Source organism: Barbatula barbatula, assembly GCF_947034865.1.
Source record: "Barbatula barbatula genome assembly, chromosome: 24".
Classification (NCBI taxonomy): Eukaryota; Metazoa; Chordata; class Actinopteri; order Cypriniformes; family Nemacheilidae; genus Barbatula; species Barbatula barbatula.
The window spans coordinates 2,089,989-2,112,964 of record NC_136787.1 but is presented as its reverse complement, the minus strand read 5'-3'; the positions used below and the strand labels follow the sequence as shown (position 1 = coordinate 2,112,964).

At 40.8% G+C, this 22,976-nt stretch overlaps 3 protein-coding genes across 3 annotated transcripts in view; 1 reads left to right on the top strand and 2 right to left on the bottom strand.

The window, feature by feature from the left end:
- Positions 1–452: 452 nt before the first annotated feature.
- Positions 453–6,456, bottom strand: katnal2 (katanin p60 subunit A-like 2). Its single transcript, XM_079447920.1, has 16 exons — positions 6,320–6,456; positions 5,745–5,815; positions 5,493–5,659; positions 5,314–5,350; positions 5,093–5,216; positions 4,901–4,999; positions 4,725–4,820; positions 4,570–4,647; positions 3,459–3,557; positions 2,534–2,597; positions 2,331–2,449; positions 2,148–2,239; positions 1,653–1,763; positions 1,397–1,559; positions 1,153–1,255; positions 453–1,043 (listed from the first exon to the last, which is right to left on the bottom strand). The coding sequence occupies exons 1-16, from the start codon at positions 6,368–6,370 to the stop codon at positions 904–906; spliced, it is 1,614 nt and encodes a 537-aa protein (XP_079304046.1). The 5' UTR covers positions 6,371–6,456; the 3' UTR covers positions 453–903.
- A 172-nt stretch (positions 6,457–6,628) lies between these two features.
- sigmar1 (sigma non-opioid intracellular receptor 1) lies at positions 6,629–9,068 on the bottom strand. Its single transcript, XM_079449190.1, has 4 exons — positions 8,757–9,068; positions 8,009–8,209; positions 7,519–7,611; positions 6,629–7,435 (listed from the first exon to the last, which is right to left on the bottom strand). The coding sequence occupies exons 1-4, from the start codon at positions 8,899–8,901 to the stop codon at positions 7,206–7,208; spliced, it is 669 nt and encodes a 222-aa protein (XP_079305316.1). The 5' UTR covers positions 8,902–9,068; the 3' UTR covers positions 6,629–7,205.
- A 259-nt stretch (positions 9,069–9,327) lies between these two features.
- Positions 9,328–22,976, top strand: part of galt (galactose-1-phosphate uridylyltransferase) — an 88,571-nt gene continuing 74,922 nt past the window's right edge. The window contains exons 1-6 of the mRNA XM_079449189.1: positions 9,328–9,503; positions 10,352–10,521; positions 11,249–11,324; positions 17,360–17,408; positions 19,807–19,936; positions 22,114–22,170. Of these exons, the coding sequence (XP_079305315.1) occupies positions 9,467–9,503; positions 10,352–10,521; positions 11,249–11,324; positions 17,360–17,408; positions 19,807–19,936; positions 22,114–22,170 (519 nt within the window). The 5' untranslated portion in view covers positions 9,328–9,466. The remainder of the gene's footprint in view (positions 9,504–10,351; positions 10,522–11,248; positions 11,325–17,359; positions 17,409–19,806; positions 19,937–22,113; positions 22,171–22,976) is intronic.

The following is a 22,976-nucleotide window of genomic DNA, read 5'->3' as shown; positions in this document are numbered from 1 at the left end:
TTATTCTGCCATGTTCATATTTATAGATATGAATTATGTCTCTGCATGATAAAGAAAAAGTGGGGGGGTCAATATTTAGGCCAATGTCCCCGTTAGTCTTAATGTTTATAATTAAAATTTTTAGGGCTTTTTGCTTTATAATAATTAAGATTTAGGTGGTAAAAAAGAGAGTGGTGCAGGATCGGCACCTCAACCTTAGTCCCCATGAGCCAATAGTTCTTATGTGCCTAGAGTAAGTGCACAGACCACTAAGTAATAATAGCTTTCAATTAAATTGTCCATTATTGGCGTCTTAGGGTCTTATTTATTAACCTATATTATATATTTAAAAACTTCACCCTATTTTTTGTATCACTCCTTTTCTAATCAACATGTTATTCTTTTAACTGGTAATTCATACATGTTTATGAATAAACAGCAGCACACATACAAGAATTAGAAAGGGAACAAGACAAAGCATACAATTTTTAATCAAATACGAAAGTTCCCAAAGCTATACATCAGTGCTTCTCAAACTTTTTCATTGTAAGGCCCCCTTTGGGTATAGTGCAGAGCCACTCGAATTAAGATTTAAACCTTATCTTAAATTTAGAGATTGAATTAAGACAAAAACATATTCGTTCATAAATGTCTATTTTTCATAAAACGCCTCAAAATCTGTGGCCCCCCTGGATCTATCTTGGGGCCCTAAATTTGAGAACCACTGCTATACAGAAAGGTGCCAGAATAATACCAGAGCCTTGAGCAGTGTATTTAATATAGCCTTTTATGTAAATACAGCATAACCAAATCAACTCCAAAGTCAATCTCTTGGAAATCCCAAAACACCTAAAGTGTTTGATTTACAGTAAAACTAACAAAACAATGCTGTAATGGCCTATGTCTGGTCGGGATGAATGCATCTCAAACGGACTCGTACTCTCTCTCCCAGGCTGAATATCTATTTGTCAGGCATCTGGCCGAGGGTTTTGTGTGGGCAATAACATCCTGGAAATCTGCTGTGGTCACAGTTTCTAGTTCAATAACCGGCATGTTGGACTGACCTGTGAAGATACATGGCGTAACAGAGAGGGTGACTTATGGCCAAAACGGGATTTCGTGATGAAACAGCAGTCTGATGTTGTTTCGAGCTGAACGTGAAACATTTCTTACCTTCAATATGATTTTCAAGGGCGTCAAAGATTTTTCGAACGGGTCTCATAGCGGCCTCCTTACAAACTAACCTGATATCTGACCCAGAGTAACCTTCAGTCTCCTGAAAAATTGGGGGGGAATCTGCTTACTCGATGCAATGGCTAATCATATAGTAGTAGCTCAGGTGGATTTGAACCATTGCATGTCTGAGAGCTGTGTAACATCACAGTGAGGTTTACAAAGTTCCATCAGTCCATTTTACCTGTGCCAGCATATTGTAATCCAGCTCTGTCCGCAGCTCCACCGCAGATGTGTTGCTAACTGGAGGAAGCCAGTGACTGATCATGGCTTGTCTGGCAGGTGCAGACGGGAGACCCACCAGGATTCGCTTCTCTAGTCTTCTCAGCATGGCGTGGTCCAACTCCCTGAAGAGAAGAAAAAACAAAGATTAAATTCAGAGCCACAAGTTCAGATCAGAATATAATGATACACTTTACTCATAATCAAACACGCCTCACCAGGGTAAATTGGAGGCAGCTAGCACAAAGACGAGATCGTTTGATCGTGCCAGTCCATCCATCTGAACTAGCAACTCTGTCTTCATTCTCCTGCTGCCCTCATGTTCACTCCTTGAAGACCAGATATATTATTATATGATCATAAAAACGATTAGCCTCATTTAAAGGATCCTATTGCTGCAGAGCAGAAAACCACCACAGCTAAATTATCAGAGGGGTTTGCTAAGGCAAGCATCGCTATTACTATTGCTCATGCAAGCACGGTGATTCGTTACAGATATTTTGGTGTGGGTTACCGTGAGTAACATGAAGTGGTATATTGCTTTACATGTATATTGCTTTATGTAAAATTACTCAGGGGATTAGGTTGGTACACTATATTGTTCAGTGAGAGTTTATTTTACATTTAAATTTGTATTGCCGTTGGGCTATATATGAACAGATATATGAACAGAGACAAAAGTCAGATGCAATTACTGTCTCTCTCTCTCTTACCCCTGGCCAACCCCGCGCTGGCTCATCACAGACTCCAGCTCATCCAGGAAGATGGTGGACGGGGCATGAAATCTTGCCAGCTCAAACAAAACCTGCACAGAATTGTAACGATAAAACTTCCTGCCGCAAAGTTGAGAAAATAACCTACTCCTGCTGATTACTGGCACAATTCTTCTCACTGACCCGGACCAGCTTCTCAGAATCTCCTCTCCACTTGCTTACAATGCTGGATGCAGAGATGTTGAAAAATGTTGTGTTACACTCTGTGGCTACAGCTTTGGCCAGCATGGTCTTCCCTGTACCTGTTTTGGGGAACAGGCCTCACATCAGGATCGAAGGAATTAAATACAGGACATGAACGTAGTTAGAAAATTAAAAGGACCGACCTGGTGGTCCATATAGGAGCAACCCTTTCCATGGCGACAGAATTCCTGTGAAGAGTTGAGGGTACTGAAAAGAATGGATGATTATTATACATGCACACTGTGGTGATATGAAGATGTCCATGTGAAACATCGTGAAAGTTGATGTGTAAATTAGCATTTTACAAAGTAGGCATTTTCTAGGGCATTGCTGGCTAAGGTGTCGCTAGGCGGTTCAGTGGCGATCTGTGTGGTTGCCAGGGTTCTGCTGGGAAATTGGTGTATAGGTGGTTTTTTGACAGTCAAACTAAATTCTGGGTGGCCTACTAGGTGGTTGCTTACTGTCCCTGTGATATACTGATCCATAAATATGGCTTGGGTCCCAAAGTTTATTACAGAGGTTTGTTCAAATCTCTGTCCCAAAATATAAACAATACTGACAGGAAAATAGCAAACCCTCTAATAAATGATGGGAATTGTGTTTTCTTCACCTCAGGCTGGGGTAAATATCAGCAGTTAATGTTTTCCCTGATTGTCAAACACCACCTTAATAACCTGTCTTTTAACTTATTTTATGTAAAAATTTCCCAGAATTGACTGAACTGAACCGTAAAACCTCTCTTCAGTCTATAAAAGCGCACAATAACAAATTCAAGATTATTCTACGCGATGACCTTCTTCATGCACACGACTGAGTTAGGGAAGACAAATAATGTTTACATTTCCTGTTCGTTAGGAGCGTGTTGTGGATTTGAAGTCATCGCCACAGAAGCCAGAGATGAGCCAGATACGCTAAGCGCTTGGATTGGATGGTATTCAGGTATAGATTTCATGTCATTTTAAGAAATAACCCAGTGCTTTGCTTTCCTCTAGCCTTTAGTGGAGATGTATTCAGAATCGAAGGCAGGCGGCAGCTTGAGAAATACCAAAGTGTTTAGCAGCCAAGCACCTTAATGGGATAGACGACAGCTTCTTTGACTAATCGCTTGGCAGCCTCCAGGCCTATAATGTCGTCCCAGCGCACATTGGGGTTGTGTAAATAGATATCCTTTATGGAGAGACAGGAGAAAAAGATGTAATGGAGTGCTTCAATAATACATGTTCCACCTTGTGTGTGTATGTGTGTACACTGATATTTAGATATTGAGTGACACATAATCCTATTACAAAATGAACAATATTTTAGCGGTAAAATATCCAAAACCCACTTGAACAGTGTTATATACTTTGTTCACTTGTTTACTTACATTATTCCATTAGTTTACAACAATGTTTGAATCCAGTGAAATTAGTAGTTTAATTCAGTTTTATTCAATCTCTCCTTGTTGCATTATACCCAGTTTCATTTAAAACTCCTTCACAGTGTAATGAGGCTACACCTTCGTTATTGTTTTGACCAAGCGACCTCTAGTGGCGAAACATTATATATCGTGTCTTTAATATTTCATAAATGCACAATATTTTGCAATATAACTATGCATTGTAATGTATTTTTACATCATGATAATATTTGTTGCACTGCCTTTAATTGAAAAATTTCCAAACAATATGATTTTATTTACTGTATTACACAGTGTCTTACACTACAACACAATGGCATTTAAAAAAGCAACTGATGCAAAGATAGAATCCATTGTAGCTTGTTGCGTATTGCTGATGGGGCTGGTGTGAATATCTGAATATATGGTGTCTTATTTTTTATAATAATTATATATATACATACAGTATATACATTTTGGGGTAAAATATGATCTGAACATCTTGCTAAGTCTTTGTGAGACTTACCCAAATACCTGAGTTATTATAGTTTTGATTTGAGTTTTATTAAACAATATTTATTTTAGTTTTTGTTTATTATTACAATGGCTTTAAACTGATTTCAGTGTATTTTAAGGCAACATCTACGTTTTTCCTTTAGTTATGTTCTTCCAATAATTTATAGGTCAGTATTTTTATTTGATTTCAATGAACAGAAACGTTTTCAAAGTTTTAATTTCACTAACTAAAATAATCCAATACAGCTTTAAATTGCTACAAAAGAGAAAGAAACATTTACTTACTCTACTAATAACAGCTGCAAGCTCTCTCATTTCATTATTCATGCCAAAGAAGGCACTTATTGGTTTCAGCAGCCGCTCCTGTGGACAGTCAAATGTAAGAGACATTACATTTACTGGTTTGTAGAAAGTGAGCAGTATAATTGAAACGGACCTACCGAGAAATCGGAAGCACAGGGCAAGATGTGTATCGAGTCACTTGCAGACCCTTTCACTGCATCTTGAATCAGATTTCTGTAATCAACCATATGACCCTGACAAAAAAATAAATTTTACAACCATTTTAATTTATTTGTAAGAGTTTTCATTTTTAACAAATCTCATAAAGAATGACCTTTCTCATGTGCGGCCCCTCGCCTGTTCCATTTTTGTGGATAGGTGACACATTCAGGCCAAACTCAGACGTCTCAGCTGGGGACAGGTACTCGATTTCCTGTTTATTAGATGATAGGATTGCTTGTTTAAAAATGTTTGATCGTGAGCTCTTTACACGGTTTGTGGTCGTGGTGAATGCTTGGAGTCTTACACTGCTGTGTTTACTGGGGTCTCTCCCTAATAGATTTGATTCCAACGTTTTACCAGTGTTTCTGGATGGAGTTCGTCGGGTGGAGTTGATTCTTGGGAGTGTCTGACTGCTCAATGAAGACGTCCTTTTAGAAACCCATTTACACAGCATTGATGCATAATGAGAAAATGACGAAGAACTGCAGTCTTTGAATGATATTGCGGTAAAAGTATTGTACATACCTTCTTTTGCCACCACTTTTTACAAGTCGATTCACTCCTATTTCGAAGACAAGACATATATCATATATTAATACCATTATTAAACTATATTTTCATAATATTCTCCTCAACAGATTATTACATGTGTTATAGCTAGTAGTATATACATACTTATACCTAAGTCAGTAAATATGTTATACCTTGTTCTGGCAGCTTCTTTGTCAGTTTTGGATATTTCTGAAACTTAATATAATAATAACTCTCATATTCCATAAGAACTGTGTCCAGGTCTACATTATCACAGACTTCGAAACGACATAAACTAACACTACTTTCTTTTTCTAAGGCTTTTGCTGCATCTGTATACCTGTGCAAACAAAAACAGAAATTAAATTACACAAACGGACCTTTGAGAACATATCAATAATAAATAATACTTATACAAATCTAACCCCTCTTCCAGTAAATGATGAATAATCAAAACCAGCAAATTTCTCCTCCTGGTCTCTGTTCTCAGTTCTTCCTAAGAAAAAATTATATTGCATTTAAATGATCAAATTAAAAATAATCATAAACAGCCAACATATTTTGTTTAATGCAGGAACTGTGAGTAGTTATTCTTGATGTTTTGTCCTACTGCCTACCAAAAGGGGACAAATACTTTATTCTTACAAGTGTTTTTTAAATGATTTTATTTGACTGTTATCACTGTGCGTGTTAATTCGATAGATGGCGCCACACTCATTCAGCGACGCAAAGCGTGCCAGGTTGCCAAGACAACTTGCGCAGTTAGCCTTCCGCTTATTAACAAATAAATGTGGCGTTTAAGGTTATCAAAAAACGAGTAACTGTTACTACATCAGTTCCTTTTGGTATGTGTGTGGTATGTCTGTCCGCCGGCCATATTGTGTTTTTATAGACTCCTGTGGTTAAACGCGGCGATAGGTACATGTTAGCATAGTAGCAGTCAACATACTTCATCCATGAACTTGTTACAGTTAAAAGTTAAAGACATCGCAGCACTCACCGCCTCTCTGGCCTGGTTAGCAGTCTTTATGGCTTGATAAGAAAAATCCATAGTGACATGAAAACATACATCTGACCTGATCTCTCGTGTTTGTGTGTGTGTGTGTGTCCTGATACAATGATCTCCAGCAGAGGAGGTTGCCTACTGTCCTGCGTGCGGATATTGTGATATGCATATCGTAATATCGATAAGCGAAAAAAATGCATGAATGCAATAACATACAAATATGTGCAGTAAAACTTTTACAATCAAAATTGTATATATTTTTACTTTGACGTAATACCCCTTAGACTACAAGTCAACATTACTGCCATAAACCCTCAAAAATAACAACTGTTCTGTTGAAAAATCAGCCACTACAATTAAAACTCAATTAAAACAGCTTTAGTTACAAGTAAACATTGAACACTTCTACAGTATTTTACAGATAAAACCATTTCTATAGTTTTCACATTTAAAAAAGACAAACCAGATCAAAAAACGTCATATATATGTTTATTTTGGAGGGACTGGAGGCTGAACAGAGAAAACATTAGATTAACAAATTTGGACAGTAATAAATGTATCTGTTATGAAAGCATGTACGAATAAACGGGTACAAAGAGTGGAATCTCAAAATACATTCATTTAAACGGTTTCAGAACAGTATTGAGCTGTTAAAACAATGTGCTATGCACACAAACACATTTTGTCTTTACCAAGAATCAGCAACAGTATTTTTGATTTTTCACGTTTACAAATGGCATCAGTTTGTTGCACAGTAGGAAAAATGTGATTCTTAATTGGATAGTAGTTACAGTAAGTGATTTACATACACGTCAGTTGTACCGTTGTGATAACTTATCCACATAACAAAGATACATGGCCAAAAATCTAGTGTGATTTTTCATAGGACGCCGGCTTCGGTTAATGATGTGATAGCTTCAAGTAGCATACCCTTCAAGTAAACACGAACAGTATAAAATAGAGTTACGAAGTCCTGTGTACTAAAGACTGTGTCAGCCAAAGCAAAGCCTAGCGTGGAAGGAATAAATCCTCTGCCGTATTCCACCATCCACGTTCCTGTGCTCCATTGCACTGAGGTAGCCTCGCCCACTGCGTGCACTATAGTGTCACCTGCCCCCAAAACCCCACAGGTCATTGTTGAAATTCATGGATCAGAACATGGAACACTGTTTAAGGTGCTTAGCTTGTCATACCTGGGTAGTAAGTCTCACTTTTAGTTGTTCCCTCTCTCCATTGCCTGAACGTTCCGGAAATGATAGTGTCTGATATTTCCGCCCAGTAACGGCCTGCAAGAGATACAAAGCAGAACATAAGTGGGACGTACCAGCAATCCTAAAGGGCCACTATAGTCATGTCTAATGTCTGTGTTGTATATACTTCAGAAACACAAATATGAAAGCCCAAAAATGCTGTTTATGTGGGTGGATTTCACCAAAATATTTCACCTTGGGAGGTATTTCACGCAAAATATCTCCCGTCTTTCTCAGTGGTGATTCGTATCACTTCTGCTACTATATTTAAGAGGAATAATCAACACTACAACGAAGACTACCATGACATAGAAATCATTTCAAATGTTTTAATGTTCTACCACTTGAGCAAAAGGAATGAAATAGAACCAGGATATGTTCTTGAAAAGATTCTTCGGAGTAGGCAGTTCTTTATTGTCTTAGAGCAGGTTACCTGAATGTCCACCTGTGTCCACAGCTGTTCCAAACAACAGTACGTACTCTGTAAGAGATGCGTGCAGCAGACACATGGACCCCATCCACCCGCCAGCATTCACAAACACCCACTGTAAGTCTTCATCAGGCAGAATGTGACCTGGATACTTCTTCCGCAGCTCCACGACTACTTTAGAGAAAGCCTGTTCATGATCTTGCCCTAACAAACAAATGGTTAGGATAAAATGAAGAACGAGACTAACGGCTTGCGTCAAATGTTTCTTACACAAAGCTAATTTACAGGCTTCGAGAGACTTTGTAAGAACTCATTGAACATTTTTTTGCAGTAGTATATTACAACAGCTTTACAAACCAGAAAACCTGGGGGTAAGTGAATAACAAAACATAACTTCGTAATTCTGGGAAAAACTACTATTGACAATCTAAAGGACATGAGCTTTCAATGACAGATCTACTACTCTACTTTAATATCAAAAGTATGAGGTCAATCTGTAATGTTATTGGAAGCAAAAGTAAAACCTAAATATAAAAGAACACACATGGCAACACTTTTACGCTCCATCAGTAGTGCACAATGAAAGCTATTATACTTAATGTAAAGCCTCCTTAATGTACAATGTTTCACCTTTAGCAATATAGCTGCTTGTTCCACCAATACATCATGCTGTGTTAGCCAACGTACAGTATATGACAATTAAATCCAGCAACTTACTGTTCACCAAAAACAGGTTTCAATTATTACTCACCTGCATATTGACTGGCTAACTTGGCAACATCTTCTTTTGTAAAAATATACTGTTTATTAGCCATCCAATATCTCAGGAAATGAACTATCATAACCAACGTGCCCAAAAGCACCACCAGCTTTGAAAAACTTCTTATTGAACACATCGTGATCGGAAATCAAATGACTGATTAAAACTAAAAATACGTTTAACAAAACACATGAAACACTACATTCATACAAACAGCATGGCAAACGTGAGAGGTCGCTGACGCCATGTGACGTTCGTCGATGACATTTTTTGACCAATCGGTTTCACCGACGGCTGACGGTCATCCAATCGCGTCAAACACGCAACAGGAAGACAGCACGAAAGGAGCCTTGTTACCATCATTATGCCATAAATACTACGCATAAAACGAAAACCCTTTTAAAATAAAAGACACGATGAAAACGCACATTTATTCATTTGAGTCATATTTATGTTTTTATGTACAATTATAAACACCGACCACATCGCTAATTTAAGTCGTAGAGCTGTTTGTGCTTTGGGACTTGCTGCGTTTTTTTTGCGCAATCTATCGCACTTCATTATACATTTAGAGAGAGAGAGAGAGAGAGATAGATAGAAATAGAGAGAGTGCACATGAAACCAAACTGAACAGATTCAGCCTATTATTGTTTGGATGCTCGGACAACCTCCGAATTTAGAGGACTTTTGTGTGTAGTAAGATGGACAGTAACAGTAAATCCATGTTTGACCCTAAAGGTAAAGAATGGTTGTTTTGTGAAAACGAATACCTAACCTTTGAACGGTGCACTGAAATACTGGCAAATAGATCAAATTAAGTTAATATTTTAAAGTAACTTATCCGATGTATCTCGGCTAAGTGACTTTAATTGAAAGCCTGTAATATAAGACTGTCCTAGTACTTTATCTTTTGACACTTATCTGAAGACGCGCACTACATGCATCACGTGACGGCTGGCTGTATAGTTGATCACGTGATCTTAGCTACCCGAAGTCCGAATCATTTTAAAGACTCGATTCGTTCAAATGAATCGTTTGCAAAATTGATTTGTCTCACCATCGAGTGTTCAAGTGCGTGGTGCATAACCACCTGTCTGAAAAATACATATTTAAATAAGAATGAAATACATATGTCATTTAATACTCGTGTTTATTGTTATCAAATAGGCCAGATAGATTAAAGAAGTTGCATATTAGCCTATTTAAAAAATCCTGTTAATGGTTTCAGCTTGTTCTCACTTGAATTTACAAATGTGATAAACACATTTAATCACTACACTAATATCACTTACTAAGCATACAAAATGTGTGTAATGTATTAAAGCAAAGTAACTCATTTCTATAGTTTATTTGATGTACCTGAATTGCACACAAAATATTTGAACTCATTTAGCCTTCCTGTGGCTGAGTAGTTTTTTGGATTGCACAAAGCCAAAACGCGTAAATGTAAACTATATACGACATCATATGTAATGAAAATACAATGTTTACTGATTGTTTCAGGTTATACTTACTTGCTTTTGGTTTTTTGTGGCTTTTATATAATTATTTTCCAATTGTTTTTGCAATCTTGATCTATTTCTAAGATCATCAACATTTAAGATACAATCCCCTGCGGAACTCCTGGGTTCTGGTCTCGGCCCATCGGATGAAGCGTCCATGGAAAGGACAGGTGGAGAAACCTCCGGAAGACAATGTCCCACGACATGACCCAAACAACCCCCTCTGTCCTGGTAATGTGAGAGCAAATGGAGAGGTGAGCAGTTGATTTTTCATTTTTTAATTTCATTATTTTTCTTCACTGAGATCCTTTCGGGATGGCACTCCATTTCCATGTAATATACTTTATAAATCTCCAGCATTGCAAGCTCAGAAATAACATTGTCATCTATGGGTGTGAATGCTAATATAGTTATTGTCCTTGATGTGAATAACCCCTTCTGGCTTGGCCTAGAGCATCACAAAAGTTAAAAATAAATACAATAAAACAGAGCATTTAGAATCATATATTTGGAGTTTGCCCACAGCTCACTATCACAGCACACTAGACTTCACTATTCACTGCAACGTGTATAAAATATTTAAATATAAAAACGATTGAAGAATATTAAATCTGTAATTTTCCAAAGCGATTGAGAAAAACTGTAACTTGTTCTTCTGCAATGTGATGTATCTTCTGTCAGCAAAAGGATTGTTGAGGTCTTATGTTTCTATTTACATTTATGCAGATGTTTTTGATATTTAAGTTTATTTAACATAATTTAACATTATAATCATATATATTTGTGTGTTGCTTCGATTAGATATTACTTTTGACTTGATTTTTACATATAGTTAATTTTAAAAGAACCTCGCCCAGTACATGGATCACTTAGTTTGTTCACGTACATCTGCTGAGCTCATATGAGATCTTTTGAAAAGTATAAAAACAACCATGCGGTAGATTACAGTCATAACTGTATATTTTCCTATGTGCTTTGCAGTTGAATCCACAGTATGAAAGCACATTCATGTTTGAAAATGATTTTCCTGCTCTCCAGCCAGATGCTCCAGATCCCGGTATGATGAACATTCCTTAAATCCAGCATAAATGACATCTAACAGGTTTCATGGTTCTGGGCAGTGGTAGAAATGGCCAAGATTCACTGGGGGCGCTATAGGAGACAATCGTATTTAAAGAAAACATGCAGAAAATACCTTTATGTCTTTATGTATGAAGTATACATTATTGTCAGGCATTAATTATGTTACGCTATTACATACTTTTTTTAATTGAAATTCCATTTCCCTTAAAATTCACTCCCTGAATACAGCTCCCTTGAGTCCCTCCCTTTTCCAACACTGGTTTTACAGGTCATATACAGTAAGACTCATAAGACATATGAGACTTTTTATGATTGGGGTTCGAATTTCAGACACTCTTGTAATTTTATCTGGCAGCTTTTTGAACATTAACGCTGGAGTTCCCATCCATGCTGAGTTTCTTTTTCTTCTTATTATTATCCATTAAAATACTTTTATAAAGTATTTCTAGCAAACACATTTTATAAAAAGAAAATTTTGTCTAGTACAAAAGCTGCATACATCTTAAGTGTCTGGTACGGAACGATAGGACTCGAAATAAGAGTTTTATCAGATTGCAATTTAAGGCAGGAACAAAACAATAAACAACTGAGCAAGCTTAGACAGTACAAGGGCAAGGCAGAGGCAGGGTCAGACAGGCGGAAGGTCGGTTGAGGTGCGTACAGAGTCCGAGGGGGTAATCCAGAGAGGGTCGATCGAGGCGTCAACAGTGTCCAGAGGGAAAAGGCAAACTCGTGATCCCAATCGGTGAAGGCTGATAGGAGGATCCAAATCTAAGCGGCCGAGTCCAAGGTAATCTCCCAACAAATGAAAGCACACAAACTAAAACTAGAAGAAAACAGGCTTAGCATTAAATAACAAGAAGGCTAAAGTGAAGTATTTCATACAGCCATGAAGGAGAGAAAAAGAGAGGAAAAAAGGGAGGAAAATCATGAGTGAGATAAGAAACAGCAGAGTTGCTCTTCTGATTGCCAAGCCGCATCAGCTGCGTAACATGGAAAGAACAGCAAAAAGGTAAAAGTGAGATAAAGTCAAGGATCAAACCCGGGACCTGACATTAAGGTTAATGAAAAAAAACTCTTAATTTAAATGACCTTTGACTGGTAACAAAGTTTTGTAGGCCTGCAAAAGTCGGGACATGTGGAGGAGTTTTCAAGGATTTTATTTGCTAGATAATTTTCTTGAAAATAAGAAAACTCTTTCGACTGATGTGAGCAAATAGTTTCTTTAAAGTGGTTCTTAAAAAATACAATGTTAAAACTGATTTACATATTTATCTGCATTTTTGCAAATTATTTAAAGTGCATAATACAGATGCTTTAGGAATGGCTTTTATAGACACTCTTAACTCCTAGACAACATGTCAGGACCCACTCACCTAGCATGAGTAATTACGTTGGAGATCTTGACTTTACCATTGAAAATTTTACCGCCACCTTCTGGGAAACGCTAGACACAGTTGCTCCTCTGCGCTAAAAGAAGATGAAAAATGACAGCCCTACACCGTGGTATAATGAACACACTCAGGCTCTAAAGAAAGCGGCACGAAAAATGGAACGCAACTTTATGAAAACAAAATTAAAGGTATTTCGTACAGCATGGAAGGATAACATTCAAAAATAGAGGAAAGCTTTAAAAGTGTCTAGATCCGCCTACCTTTCATCACTAATAGAAGAAAACCAGCACAACCCTAGGTTTTTATTTAACATAGTGGTTAAATTAACCAAAAATAAATCATCAGCGACTTCTGATTCTGTATACAAGCATAACAGTGATGAATTTATGAACTTGGCCTAAAACTTCACAAATAAAATCCAAGATATTAGAGAAAAAATTATAACTATGCAACCAGAGGTGAAACCCGCTGAACAAAAAACTAACTGCAGCGCCCCTAAGGAGAAATTGTGATTATTTTCTACCATAGATGACGATGAACTATCTAAAATCATTAGATCATCTAAATCAACTAAATGCATGCTAGACCCTATACCTACAAATCTACTGAAAGAGATGCTACCAGAAATTATGGATCCTCTACTTAGATCCTATTATTAGCTCATCTCTGACATATATATAAGGTGGCTGTTATAAGGCCACTTTAAAAAAAAACATCTCGACCCTGGAGAACTAGTTAACTATAAACCTTTATCGATTCTACCATTCATATCTAAAGTTCTGGATAAAGTAGTCTCAACTCAATTATGTTCCTTCCTCCAAAGGAATAACATCAATGAAGATTTCCAGTCTGGATGTAGAGCACATCACAGTACAGAGACTGCTTTGATTAGAGTTACAAATGATCTGCTTTTGGCATCTGAACGAGGTTGTATCTCCATATTGGTGCTGCTAGATCTTAGTGCTGCATTCAACACCATTGACTACAGCCGCTCCTACATTGAGTCGGCATAAAGGGAATAGCTTTGAAATGGCTTAGATCTTATTTTTCCGACAGTTTTGAATATGTAGCAATAAACAATGAGGCATCACGCAAATCAAGACTAGATTACCTATAAGGTGTTTGTCCTGCAGGCTTATTACAAATACTCCAACTGGTCCAAAATGCGGCAGCTCGAGTTCTTACATGTACAAAAAAGTATGGAAACGGATGTATTTGTTTTATCAAAGAGTGCAGAACAGTACTCTTCTCTCAGCCAGTCTTGTCTCATTGTTCCAAGGTTACCAGAGCGGGCAGGGCGCAGTCCATGCCCAGACCTGACAAAAGCTGTGATGATAGAGCTGGATAAAGGACGCCGCGACACATCTTCACTACAATATTCCAGCCGCTATTAGATTATTAATGATAATCTTAAATCTTCATTTTATTTATTTTGCTTTGTTATGCAAGCACCGTCGAGCTTGTGCAGAGGCTGCAGCTTTTGTCTGAGGGGAACTGGAATCCCCTGGTTAGGCCTGGTTCCCCTTCAGTCGGTCTCTCGACGTTGTGAGAGACTGACTGGGGTTTGATCTTGAGAACCTACCTTCTCCGAGATAATTAATTATAAAACGCCAATGGGCTTGGCGAATGGCACGCGCACGCCAGTCTCCGCCCCGTGCATACGGGTATAAAGGAAGATGGCGGCGGTCATTCACTCATCCATTGTTCTTCGGAACCTGTGTGTTTGCTGATGCTACACGCGATACTCGGCTTCGAGAAAACTTTTAACCTGCTGGATTTATGACGCGGAGCAGCGGACTTCTCCTTTCGGTGGACTTCCCCTGGGCGTTTCGGCAGAAGGCTACAGACCTTAAGAGGTAAGTCCCTCTGGCTACGAGCATGTCTCGTAGCTGTATCCTTGGGTGCGACAGACTCATCCCGGAGTCTGATGGCCATGATTCCTGTGTCACTTGCTTGGGGCTCAAGCATGCTGAGGCAGGTTTCACTGATGCAATGTCTCGTGTGTGCGGACATAGCAATCAGGGTGTTGCGGTCACGGTTGGCTACGTTCTTTCGAGCGCTGCCACCACCCTGTCTGTTTCCCAGGCGTGTTCAGCTGCCGTTTCGGCGAGGTTGACCGCTTTGGCGAGCGGCGGGGGTGATTTAGGGACGCCGAAAGATGTTGCTCCGTCAGCTTCACACTCGCGGACCATCTATACCCCTTCACGCTCACCTGGTTCGTCCCCTACGAGCGGCAGACGGCCGTCTCATAGTGGTAAGACTTCGCACACGGATGATGACGCTATCTCTGTCGCTGCGTCGGACAGCTGCCTGCTGGCATCGGATGCGGAAGACTCCTCTGATCTCCTGTCGTCAGGCAGTCGAGCTCCGGAGGAGACTGATGCTGAGATGTCGGCCATGCTTTCCCGGGCAGCCGCGTGCATCGGGTTGCAGGGTGTAACAACATCCTCCCCGGAACGCTCGCGGCTAGATGCACGGTTTCGGGGGCGTGGTCAAAAGCCACGCCCCGCTCCGTTACCATTCTTCCCGGAGGTGCATGACGAGCTCGCCAAGTCCTGGAATGCGCCCCTTTTGGCGCGTTTCAGGCCGGAGGGCTCTGTGGCTGTGACTTCCCTGGTTGGTGGGGCGGCTAGAGTCTATGTTGACGTTCCCCGCGTGGAGCGTGCAGTCGCGGGCCACTTGTGCCCGCAGACAGCTGCCACTTGGGGGGCTCGACCTGGACTCCCGTCCAGAGCATGTAAGCTCTTCGACACTCGTCGAAGGCTTGCAGTGCTGCTGGACGAGCCGCCTCCGCTCTCCACGCCATGACGGTCCTCCGGGTTTTTCAGGCGAAAGTCCTGAAGGATTTGGACGGCGCGAAGTTCGACCCAACTCGTATGAGTGAGGTACGTACTGCCACAGACCTCGCGCTACGAGCGACGAAGGCCACGGCACGTGCACTGGGTCAGTCGATGTCCACAATGGTGGTCCAAGAGAGGCATCTGTGGCTTAGTCTTGCGCAGCTGAGCGGCGCCCAGAACGCCCGTTCTCGATGCGCCCATCTCGCAAGCAGGGCTGCTTGGTGATACCGTGGAGGACGGCAGTTCTCCGCGGTCTGGCAGACTGAGGCGATCGAACAGATCCTGCCACGCAGCAACGTGCCCGCCAACAGGTCGGCATGGTCTCGGGCACAGCCTGGTTCCCAGCAGCCCTGCCCTCCCGCGGCGGCCCTCCGGTTGAGGAACCTCCCAGAGGACGACCCACCAGAGACGTAGACCCCCGCGGAAGAGGGCATCTGTTCCCCGTCAGCAGCCCGCCAAGAGGTTCTTTAAAGCGGCCCTGACGGGACGAACCAGGGGGAGATTTTACTGGGCCCGAATCCCGGCCTTTCCAACGCCGGATCGGAGAAGGACGCTGCCTGCCGCGTTCCATCGAGTCTGGGCCCTTTTCAGGGTCCGGCGCCCACATACTCACAAAGAGACAAATCTCCCCTGGGTTTTCCTCCACAACACTCTCGTCCAGACGGTGTATTGGAAGGATCGGGCCGCCGACCGCAATCTCCCCCGGACATTGTGTCAGGCCGCCTGAAGCAGGTAAACATACAGAGCCATCAACCTCCCTGTACGCCACTGTCCGTGAGGCCGTCAGTAGAGGCTTCTCAGTATGACCAATACTATATGACTGGAAGATTACGTCTCGCGGTAGCACTCTTGTGACTCGCTAGCCCAGTCAGGGTCGCTCCGCTAGAGGTCGTGATATCGGTGCAAGCGCTGTGGCGTTTAAGATTGATCCCCAGTCAGTCTCTCACAACGTCGACAGACCGACTGAAGGGGAACGTCTCGGTTACGTCTGTAACCTCGGTTCCCTGATGGAGGGATCGAGACGTTGTGACTTCATGCCACAACGCGGCACCGAATCACTGCAGTGAACGGGAGTGCCCTCTCAGGTTCCTCAGTACAAAGGGTGAGTGAATGACCGCCGCCATCTTCCTTTATACCCGTATGCACGGCGCGGAGACTGGCGTGCGCGTGCCATTCGCCAAGCCCATTGGCATTTTATAATTAATTATCTCGGAGAAGGTAGGTTCTCAAGATCAAACCTCCATCAGGGAACCGAGGTTACAGACGTAACCGAGACGTTTCCCTCTGAGGTTTCTTTTCTCCTCCAATGGAGTTTTGGGTTCCTCGCCACCGTTTGCATACTGTTTGGCTGGCCGGGGGACTAATATAATTTTATTTAATTAACACTGCATATAGGAATTTATAGTCTGTCTGATATTTGACCTGTGTTTTGACTTGCATAACCTTATATGTTTTGCTTTTAGTCAATATGTTTTCTTATACAGCTGCTTTGTAACAATGAAAATTACAAAAAGCGCTATATAAATAAAGTTGACTTGACCAAAGTACCTTTTAAATATCATAGTATATACTGTAAATATGGCAAATATTGGGTAGCACATTATAAAACCATTGTATTTATACCATCACCGCATAATGGTAGCACTTAACCATTTCTTTTGTAGTTTCATGTAGTTATAATAGAGTTAGAGGGTTAATGTTAAGGATTCGTGTGTTTACAAACATATTACTAATACATGATGAAAACGTTTTTGTAATCATTTGTAATGTTCTAGGTTCAGATCATCACCCACTTTTCCAAAGCAAAGCAGCCAGAGGCGTCTGGTGAGTGCACTTTGTCTTTTCCTTAACAATTAATTTAATCATTAGTATTAGCCATACTGTACAGGCAAACTTCACCACTTATTATCGCTCATATACTTTAAATTAAGAGGAATTTAAACTTAAGTGTGTAAATCTTGCCACATTGTTGGTATTATGGACAAGTTGCTGGTCAAGAACTATTACTAATATTTACCAAACATTACGACTACCAGTAACCACATGGAACACTCTAGCAACCCCCTTACTGCAGCAGTTACATATGAATGCACTTAAAGCCATACAAAATACCTTAGCAACCATATCGCAATGCCCTGACAACCACACACAACACTCTTGCATTGCAGCGGTGACTACACAGGTACGCATAAGGGCCACGAGACACATATGGAGCAGGATAAACAAACTATGTTAATGCTGTGTGGCTGGTTTATACTGTTTTGTCTTTACATTTACATTTAGGCATTTGGCAGACGCTTTTATCCAAAGTGACTTCCATTGCATTATCCTATACATTTTACATAGGTATCTGCAATCCCCTGGGATCGAACCCGCAACCTTTGGATGTTAACGCAATGCTCTTACCACTGAGCTCTGTTATTCTGAATCGTGGCCTCTCCAAAGCAATACTAATAAACTATTTCCCTCTGTTTAATCGCGCTGTGTGAGGAAATTGATCTTGCTGCTGGAACGGGGACACCTCAGGAGAGCAGACAGGAAAGAATTAAAGGGGTGTTCCAACGGTGTGTCATGCATACTGACTTCTTTACAATGTTAAACAAGTTGTCTTCTAATGCTTAACATGTTCAACTTGTCAAAAAACGAGTTGCATGTTTTATGTAGAATTTTTTTGCTCGATACACTCCATCGGTGTTCATACAGGTTTCGGAAAGTTTTTTTCGAACATGAAAAATAGTTACGCAACAACTTTTCTCAGTCCCTTATTGTTCACGAAGTTCAGCCGTGTTGTTTGTTTGCTGCATCTGGGTGATGAACGGTGGATAAAACGCTGGATTTAGAGATCGTTTGAAACTGATAGATGAAGCGGCGATGCCAGAGCTATAAGATGCCGGACATGAACCTCACGCGGTGAGTGAAACTGATGTCTGTGTTTTCCAGGCAATATGTGCGCACGTGCTTTAGTTCCGCCCCCTTCCCCCACACGCGTCACATGTTTTTTCTGAAATAATCGTACAGCTGTATCTGTCTTTTATAAACCTTATCAAACAGCTGTCCTGTAGCTCAGTGGTTATAGCATGGCATTAGCAATGTCAAGGTTGCGGGTTCCATCCCAGGGGATTGCACATACTTAGAAACAAAACATGCATAGTTTAATGCAATGTAAATCGCTTTGGATTTTTTGGAAGAAAAAAAAGATAAACATGAGATATACAGAAACTTTGTAAGTTAGGGCCACTTTAAACGTTTTGTGTTCTAAGTCCTGGCGATGGATGAAACACAATAAGAGGTTTAGTCTGGTCGAGGCCTTTGACAGAATTAAGAGTATGCACAAGAGCATGATTTGTGTTAGTGTTTTAGGCCATGTGATGGCCAATGCCACACTAATACACAGTGAGTTAACTTTTGTTGACACTAGATGGCACTGTAATCAAGTAAATGAATTATGGAGACAAACGCATAAGAGCACCATGGTTATTTAGATTTAAACTAAACCTTCCGAATGACTTATGAGAGAGAGACCATTGCCATGTCTATTTTATTTTCACAATGCCTAGTGACCTCCAGCTTATCTCCACAATTCAAAGCAGTGTTTTTGAAGGAGGAAGAACACTTTACTGGAAACCGATTGGTATAGACAACTGCTTTGAAACAGCACCAGTGTATGCTGCGCAACCACCCAATTAGTTGCATATCAGAAAGGAGCACAGGCACACAGACTCCGTCAACTGATGCTCTTCTCTAATGCACTGGGATCTGCCATTGTTTTCAAAGTAGTAAGAACAGCGCTGGAGGCACAAACAAGTCAAGGATGGTTAATAGAGAGAGATGATTGACCCACATAAAGCCTGAAAAAGGAGATTTTGGAAAGTTTGCAGGGGCAGCTATTAGACTTTATTCAAGGCAGAGTATGGATTCGTTGTGTAGTTCAGCTAGTTTAGTTGGATCACTGGCCTCCATTGACTTCCATTGTATGGACACACAACCAGAGAGACATTTCTCAAAACATCATCTCGTGTTCCACACAAGAAAGGGTCATATACAGAATTTGAAAACATGAGGATGAAAAAGATGATAACGTAATATTTTACTTCACATAGCTATAACTGATCGATGAATAGCTAGAATATAACATTGACACGCTTTTAATTGAATCCTATCTCTTTAGTTTTATGGACATATTTATTCTGTAGAAGTAAATATTTGCTTTTTTTGTCCCCAGTAAGGTCATGTGCTTTCACCCATGGTCTGACATAACCCTCCCCCTCATGCAGCCTGCAGAGATCCGGAAAGTGATTGACAAGTGGGCGGAGCTGATCGAAGAGTTCGGAGTCACGTACACATGGGTGCAGGCACGTACATCCATTCCTAATACGCTCATCTCTGCTTTTGCTGCACTTATTACTTGACATTCATAGCTTGAGTTATATGGCACAAAAATTTATTAAGACATAACTCATGTTTAAAAATGAAGCACTGGGATGTGTAGCAACTTAATGAAACATTTACACCATTTGTCGCCGAAGACAGTTTCCCTCCAGAACTCACTGAGTCAGAGAGACACTGTTGCGTAAGAGCATTTGAACAAGTCTGAGGCAGGGACGCCGCTCGATTCGGTTCTGTCCCAGTCTTCCTCATCAGCACTAATTGGATCAATTGGGAGAAGCTCTACAGTCAGGTGCTTATCGATGCTGGGCAATGCTGAGCCTTCCTACGGCTTCTCTAGAAAAACGAATGCATACGAAAAATGTATGTTGATAAAACTATGACAAGATTGAGTAAATAATTGAATCAACACTGTTAGATTATAAAAATTTACTTTCAATTTTTTTTTAAATAAACGTCATCTCTGCCCTTTCACATGTCTGTCACTGTCTGACAATAAAGTCTCTTATGCTCGTCTGACCTTTCTGTCAGATAGAAGTGGTCGCACCTGAAATCTTGTGACCAAAACACAGGTGCGGATCAGGGGAGCGTTTTAAATCCATTCTTATGAACTGCTCACGGAGCAGAGGAATGCTTGCTTTCAGAGGAATGGATTTAAAACACTCGTCCTGCTCCTCAAGTGGCGCAAATACAACACTATAACTCTTATATTCTGAAAGTCTGGATCCAGTGCAAAGAGACGCAACAAACGCCTCGTTCAGATTCTGTTTGCTTTTGCCATGTTGCATTGAGAACTTGTGCCCATCCCTTAATTGAGTTTTCCCTCCTCTGTTCCCTTCGAAGACTAAACAAGGTGTTGAGACTTTCATATATAAACAGTCTTTCAGCACCAATGTAACAAAGTTCCATAAAAGGAAAGGAAGTAGGCGGGGACCGGCGAACATTTAACAATTGTTTAATAAAATAAAAAAACAATAAACAGGGAAGGAAAAGACCGGCAGCCACCTCATGGTAGAATGCCGGCCATAAACCATAAACACAAACATATGTCCAGGCCCGGTCCTCTCTCACTGACGGTCCAGTCGCTCATCCACTTATGCGCTCTAATCTCCTCCTCGCATCCCGGCTCTCGTCCCGCCTACCTCGCTACAGACAACAATTTGGGTTTCCCTGGTCGTTGTTTAGGTACATTAAACCTTGATAAGCGTTTTATAAAGTTATTCGACTCGGCTCCTCCCGACTGCAGATTCAGGTTTAGAATCTTTTTCCACATTTTCCCCTTCATGAACAACAACTTTTGCTACACAATAAAGATTTGAACAATCCTTAACGACACAAAACATCTATATTTTTAAGTTTGTGATTCATCTAGAAAATCACTTCCTGCTCTCCATCTGCACTTTGCGCAGTGCCGCGACAATGAATTACATTGACATTACTTTGGTTTTACTGCTTGTGCACAGCGAAAACCTTTTGTCCAAAATCCTGTCTCCAATATCTGTAAATTAAATTGAAAACATGCGGCCACATTTTCTCCTTCAGCGGGAGACAAATTACGCGTTGCTGGAAATTCGTTGTGACGTGACTGGTTTGGACATCTTTAAAAAATCCCACTGGCTGCAGTTGTGTGACAATGAATAATTAAAGACAAATGCACCCTAAGGCCTTTTTTTTACGATCCAATCACTGTAACATATAAGAATGCTGCTGCATTTCTTGCCGTTTGTCCCACTAGAGAGTGGTGGTTACCGACTCCTGATAAAACCAGTGGTTATCTCCTCTCTGTTAAACACATCAGCGCGTTTGCGATTTACAGACCCTGAAGAGCGGTGACTTTACCCGAGTCAATATTTATCAAGTGATGTAGACAGGGACAGATCCTGCTCCAATCCTTTTATATCACCCTTGAGGGAGATACCAGGAAGTCTTAAAACTCCTTCAACAGGATGTTACCTTCTAAACCACGCCGTGTGCTCTGGTCTCCTCATGCGTCAATAACTGAGCATGTGTTGTGTATGCACTTGACTGCTCGAAGCTTGTTTGGGGCTGTTTTGCATGCTTGTGTAGTGTATGATGCGGCTTGTTATGTCTTGGATCCTTGACAGAATGTAATGTTTCTGTGTCTGTCTCTCTTGTGTTACAGATCTTTGAGAATAAAGGATCCATGATGGGCTGTTCGAACCCTCATCCTCACTGTCAGGTACCCTGTCACCTTGTCTTGATGTCACATCTTTCTTACCCCTTTTCCTACCAATTAGACTTTGCTCTGGTTGTCTTACTGAGACTGAAAGACCTGGGATGCTTTTTCTTTCGGATTAAGATGCTTCGACTGCAGACTTCGACCATGTGGAATGCACCTTTTGAAGCAGGAATAGGTCTTTAACTGTCACCTCGGCAGAGAGACGCTTGACAGGATTGAGCTAATGCAAGCGGGAGTTTAAAAACCCTGTAGACTCCAATTATAGAACTGTAGGGACGTTCCAGGAAAAAGACACCCCCGTAACAATCTTCCCACTAGTAAATCACTCTCACATCTATGCTTTGGAGTCGGGAGGACTTGTCTTTGGAGGATTCTGTATTTATTTCTTTTTGTTAAAATGGGAGGTTGCCGGGTTGGCAGTGGGGTAGAAATAGATGAAGTTTTCTTCAGTTTGATAGCTTTCCGTGTAAATGATGTGTTTTAACAACGTCTTCGTTTTTCCCCTCTGACTCAAGAGCAGCTTCTTTCCCATGCACACTTTTTTGTCTGATATTCTGTCTCATCCTCATTTCCTCTGAGCGTTGGAAACTGTCAATGTCGTGCCGTGACAGCGCGGCAAGCCAATTTCGCTGGGTTGGCTGCACACTGAGCACTCTCTTATTGTATTCTTGCATCTGTTGTAGTAAATTCATGTGTTCCACTAGGGGGCAGTGGAGGACCTTGAGTTGAATTAATGTAAAGCTCTTTTGAAAGTGGCTGTCACTAAACTTCTCATATTTTTCTCTTTAAAACCTCTCTATAATAAA

What these genes read in the sequence shown, in the direction of transcription:
- sigmar1 (XM_079449190.1), bottom strand. Translation starts at nt 8,901, where the DNA reads ATGTGTTCAATAAGAAGTTTTTCAAAGCTGGTGGTGCTTTTGGGCACG. An exon ending in GGACACAGGTGGACATTCAG is followed by an intron (nt 7,612 to 8,008) that starts GTAACCTGCTCT and finishes TATCTCTTGCAG; the next exon opens with GCCGTTACTGGGCGGAAATA. An exon ending in AAGTGAGACTTACTACCCAG is followed by an intron (nt 7,436 to 7,518) that starts GTATGACAAGCT and finishes TTTTGGGGGCAG; the next exon opens with GTGACACTATAGTGCACGCA.
- katnal2 (XM_079447920.1), bottom strand. Translation starts at nt 6,370, where the DNA reads ATGGATTTTTCTTATCAAGCCATAAAGACTGCTAACCAGGCCAGAGAG. An exon ending in AAAAGTGGTGGCAAAAGAAG is followed by an intron (nt 5,217 to 5,313) that starts GTATGTACAATA and finishes GGTTTCTAAAAG; the next exon opens with GACGTCTTCATTGAGCAGTC. An exon ending in GCTCCTATATGGACCACCAG is followed by an intron (nt 2,450 to 2,533) that starts GTCGGTCCTTTT and finishes TCCCCAAAACAG; the next exon opens with GTACAGGGAAGACCATGCTG.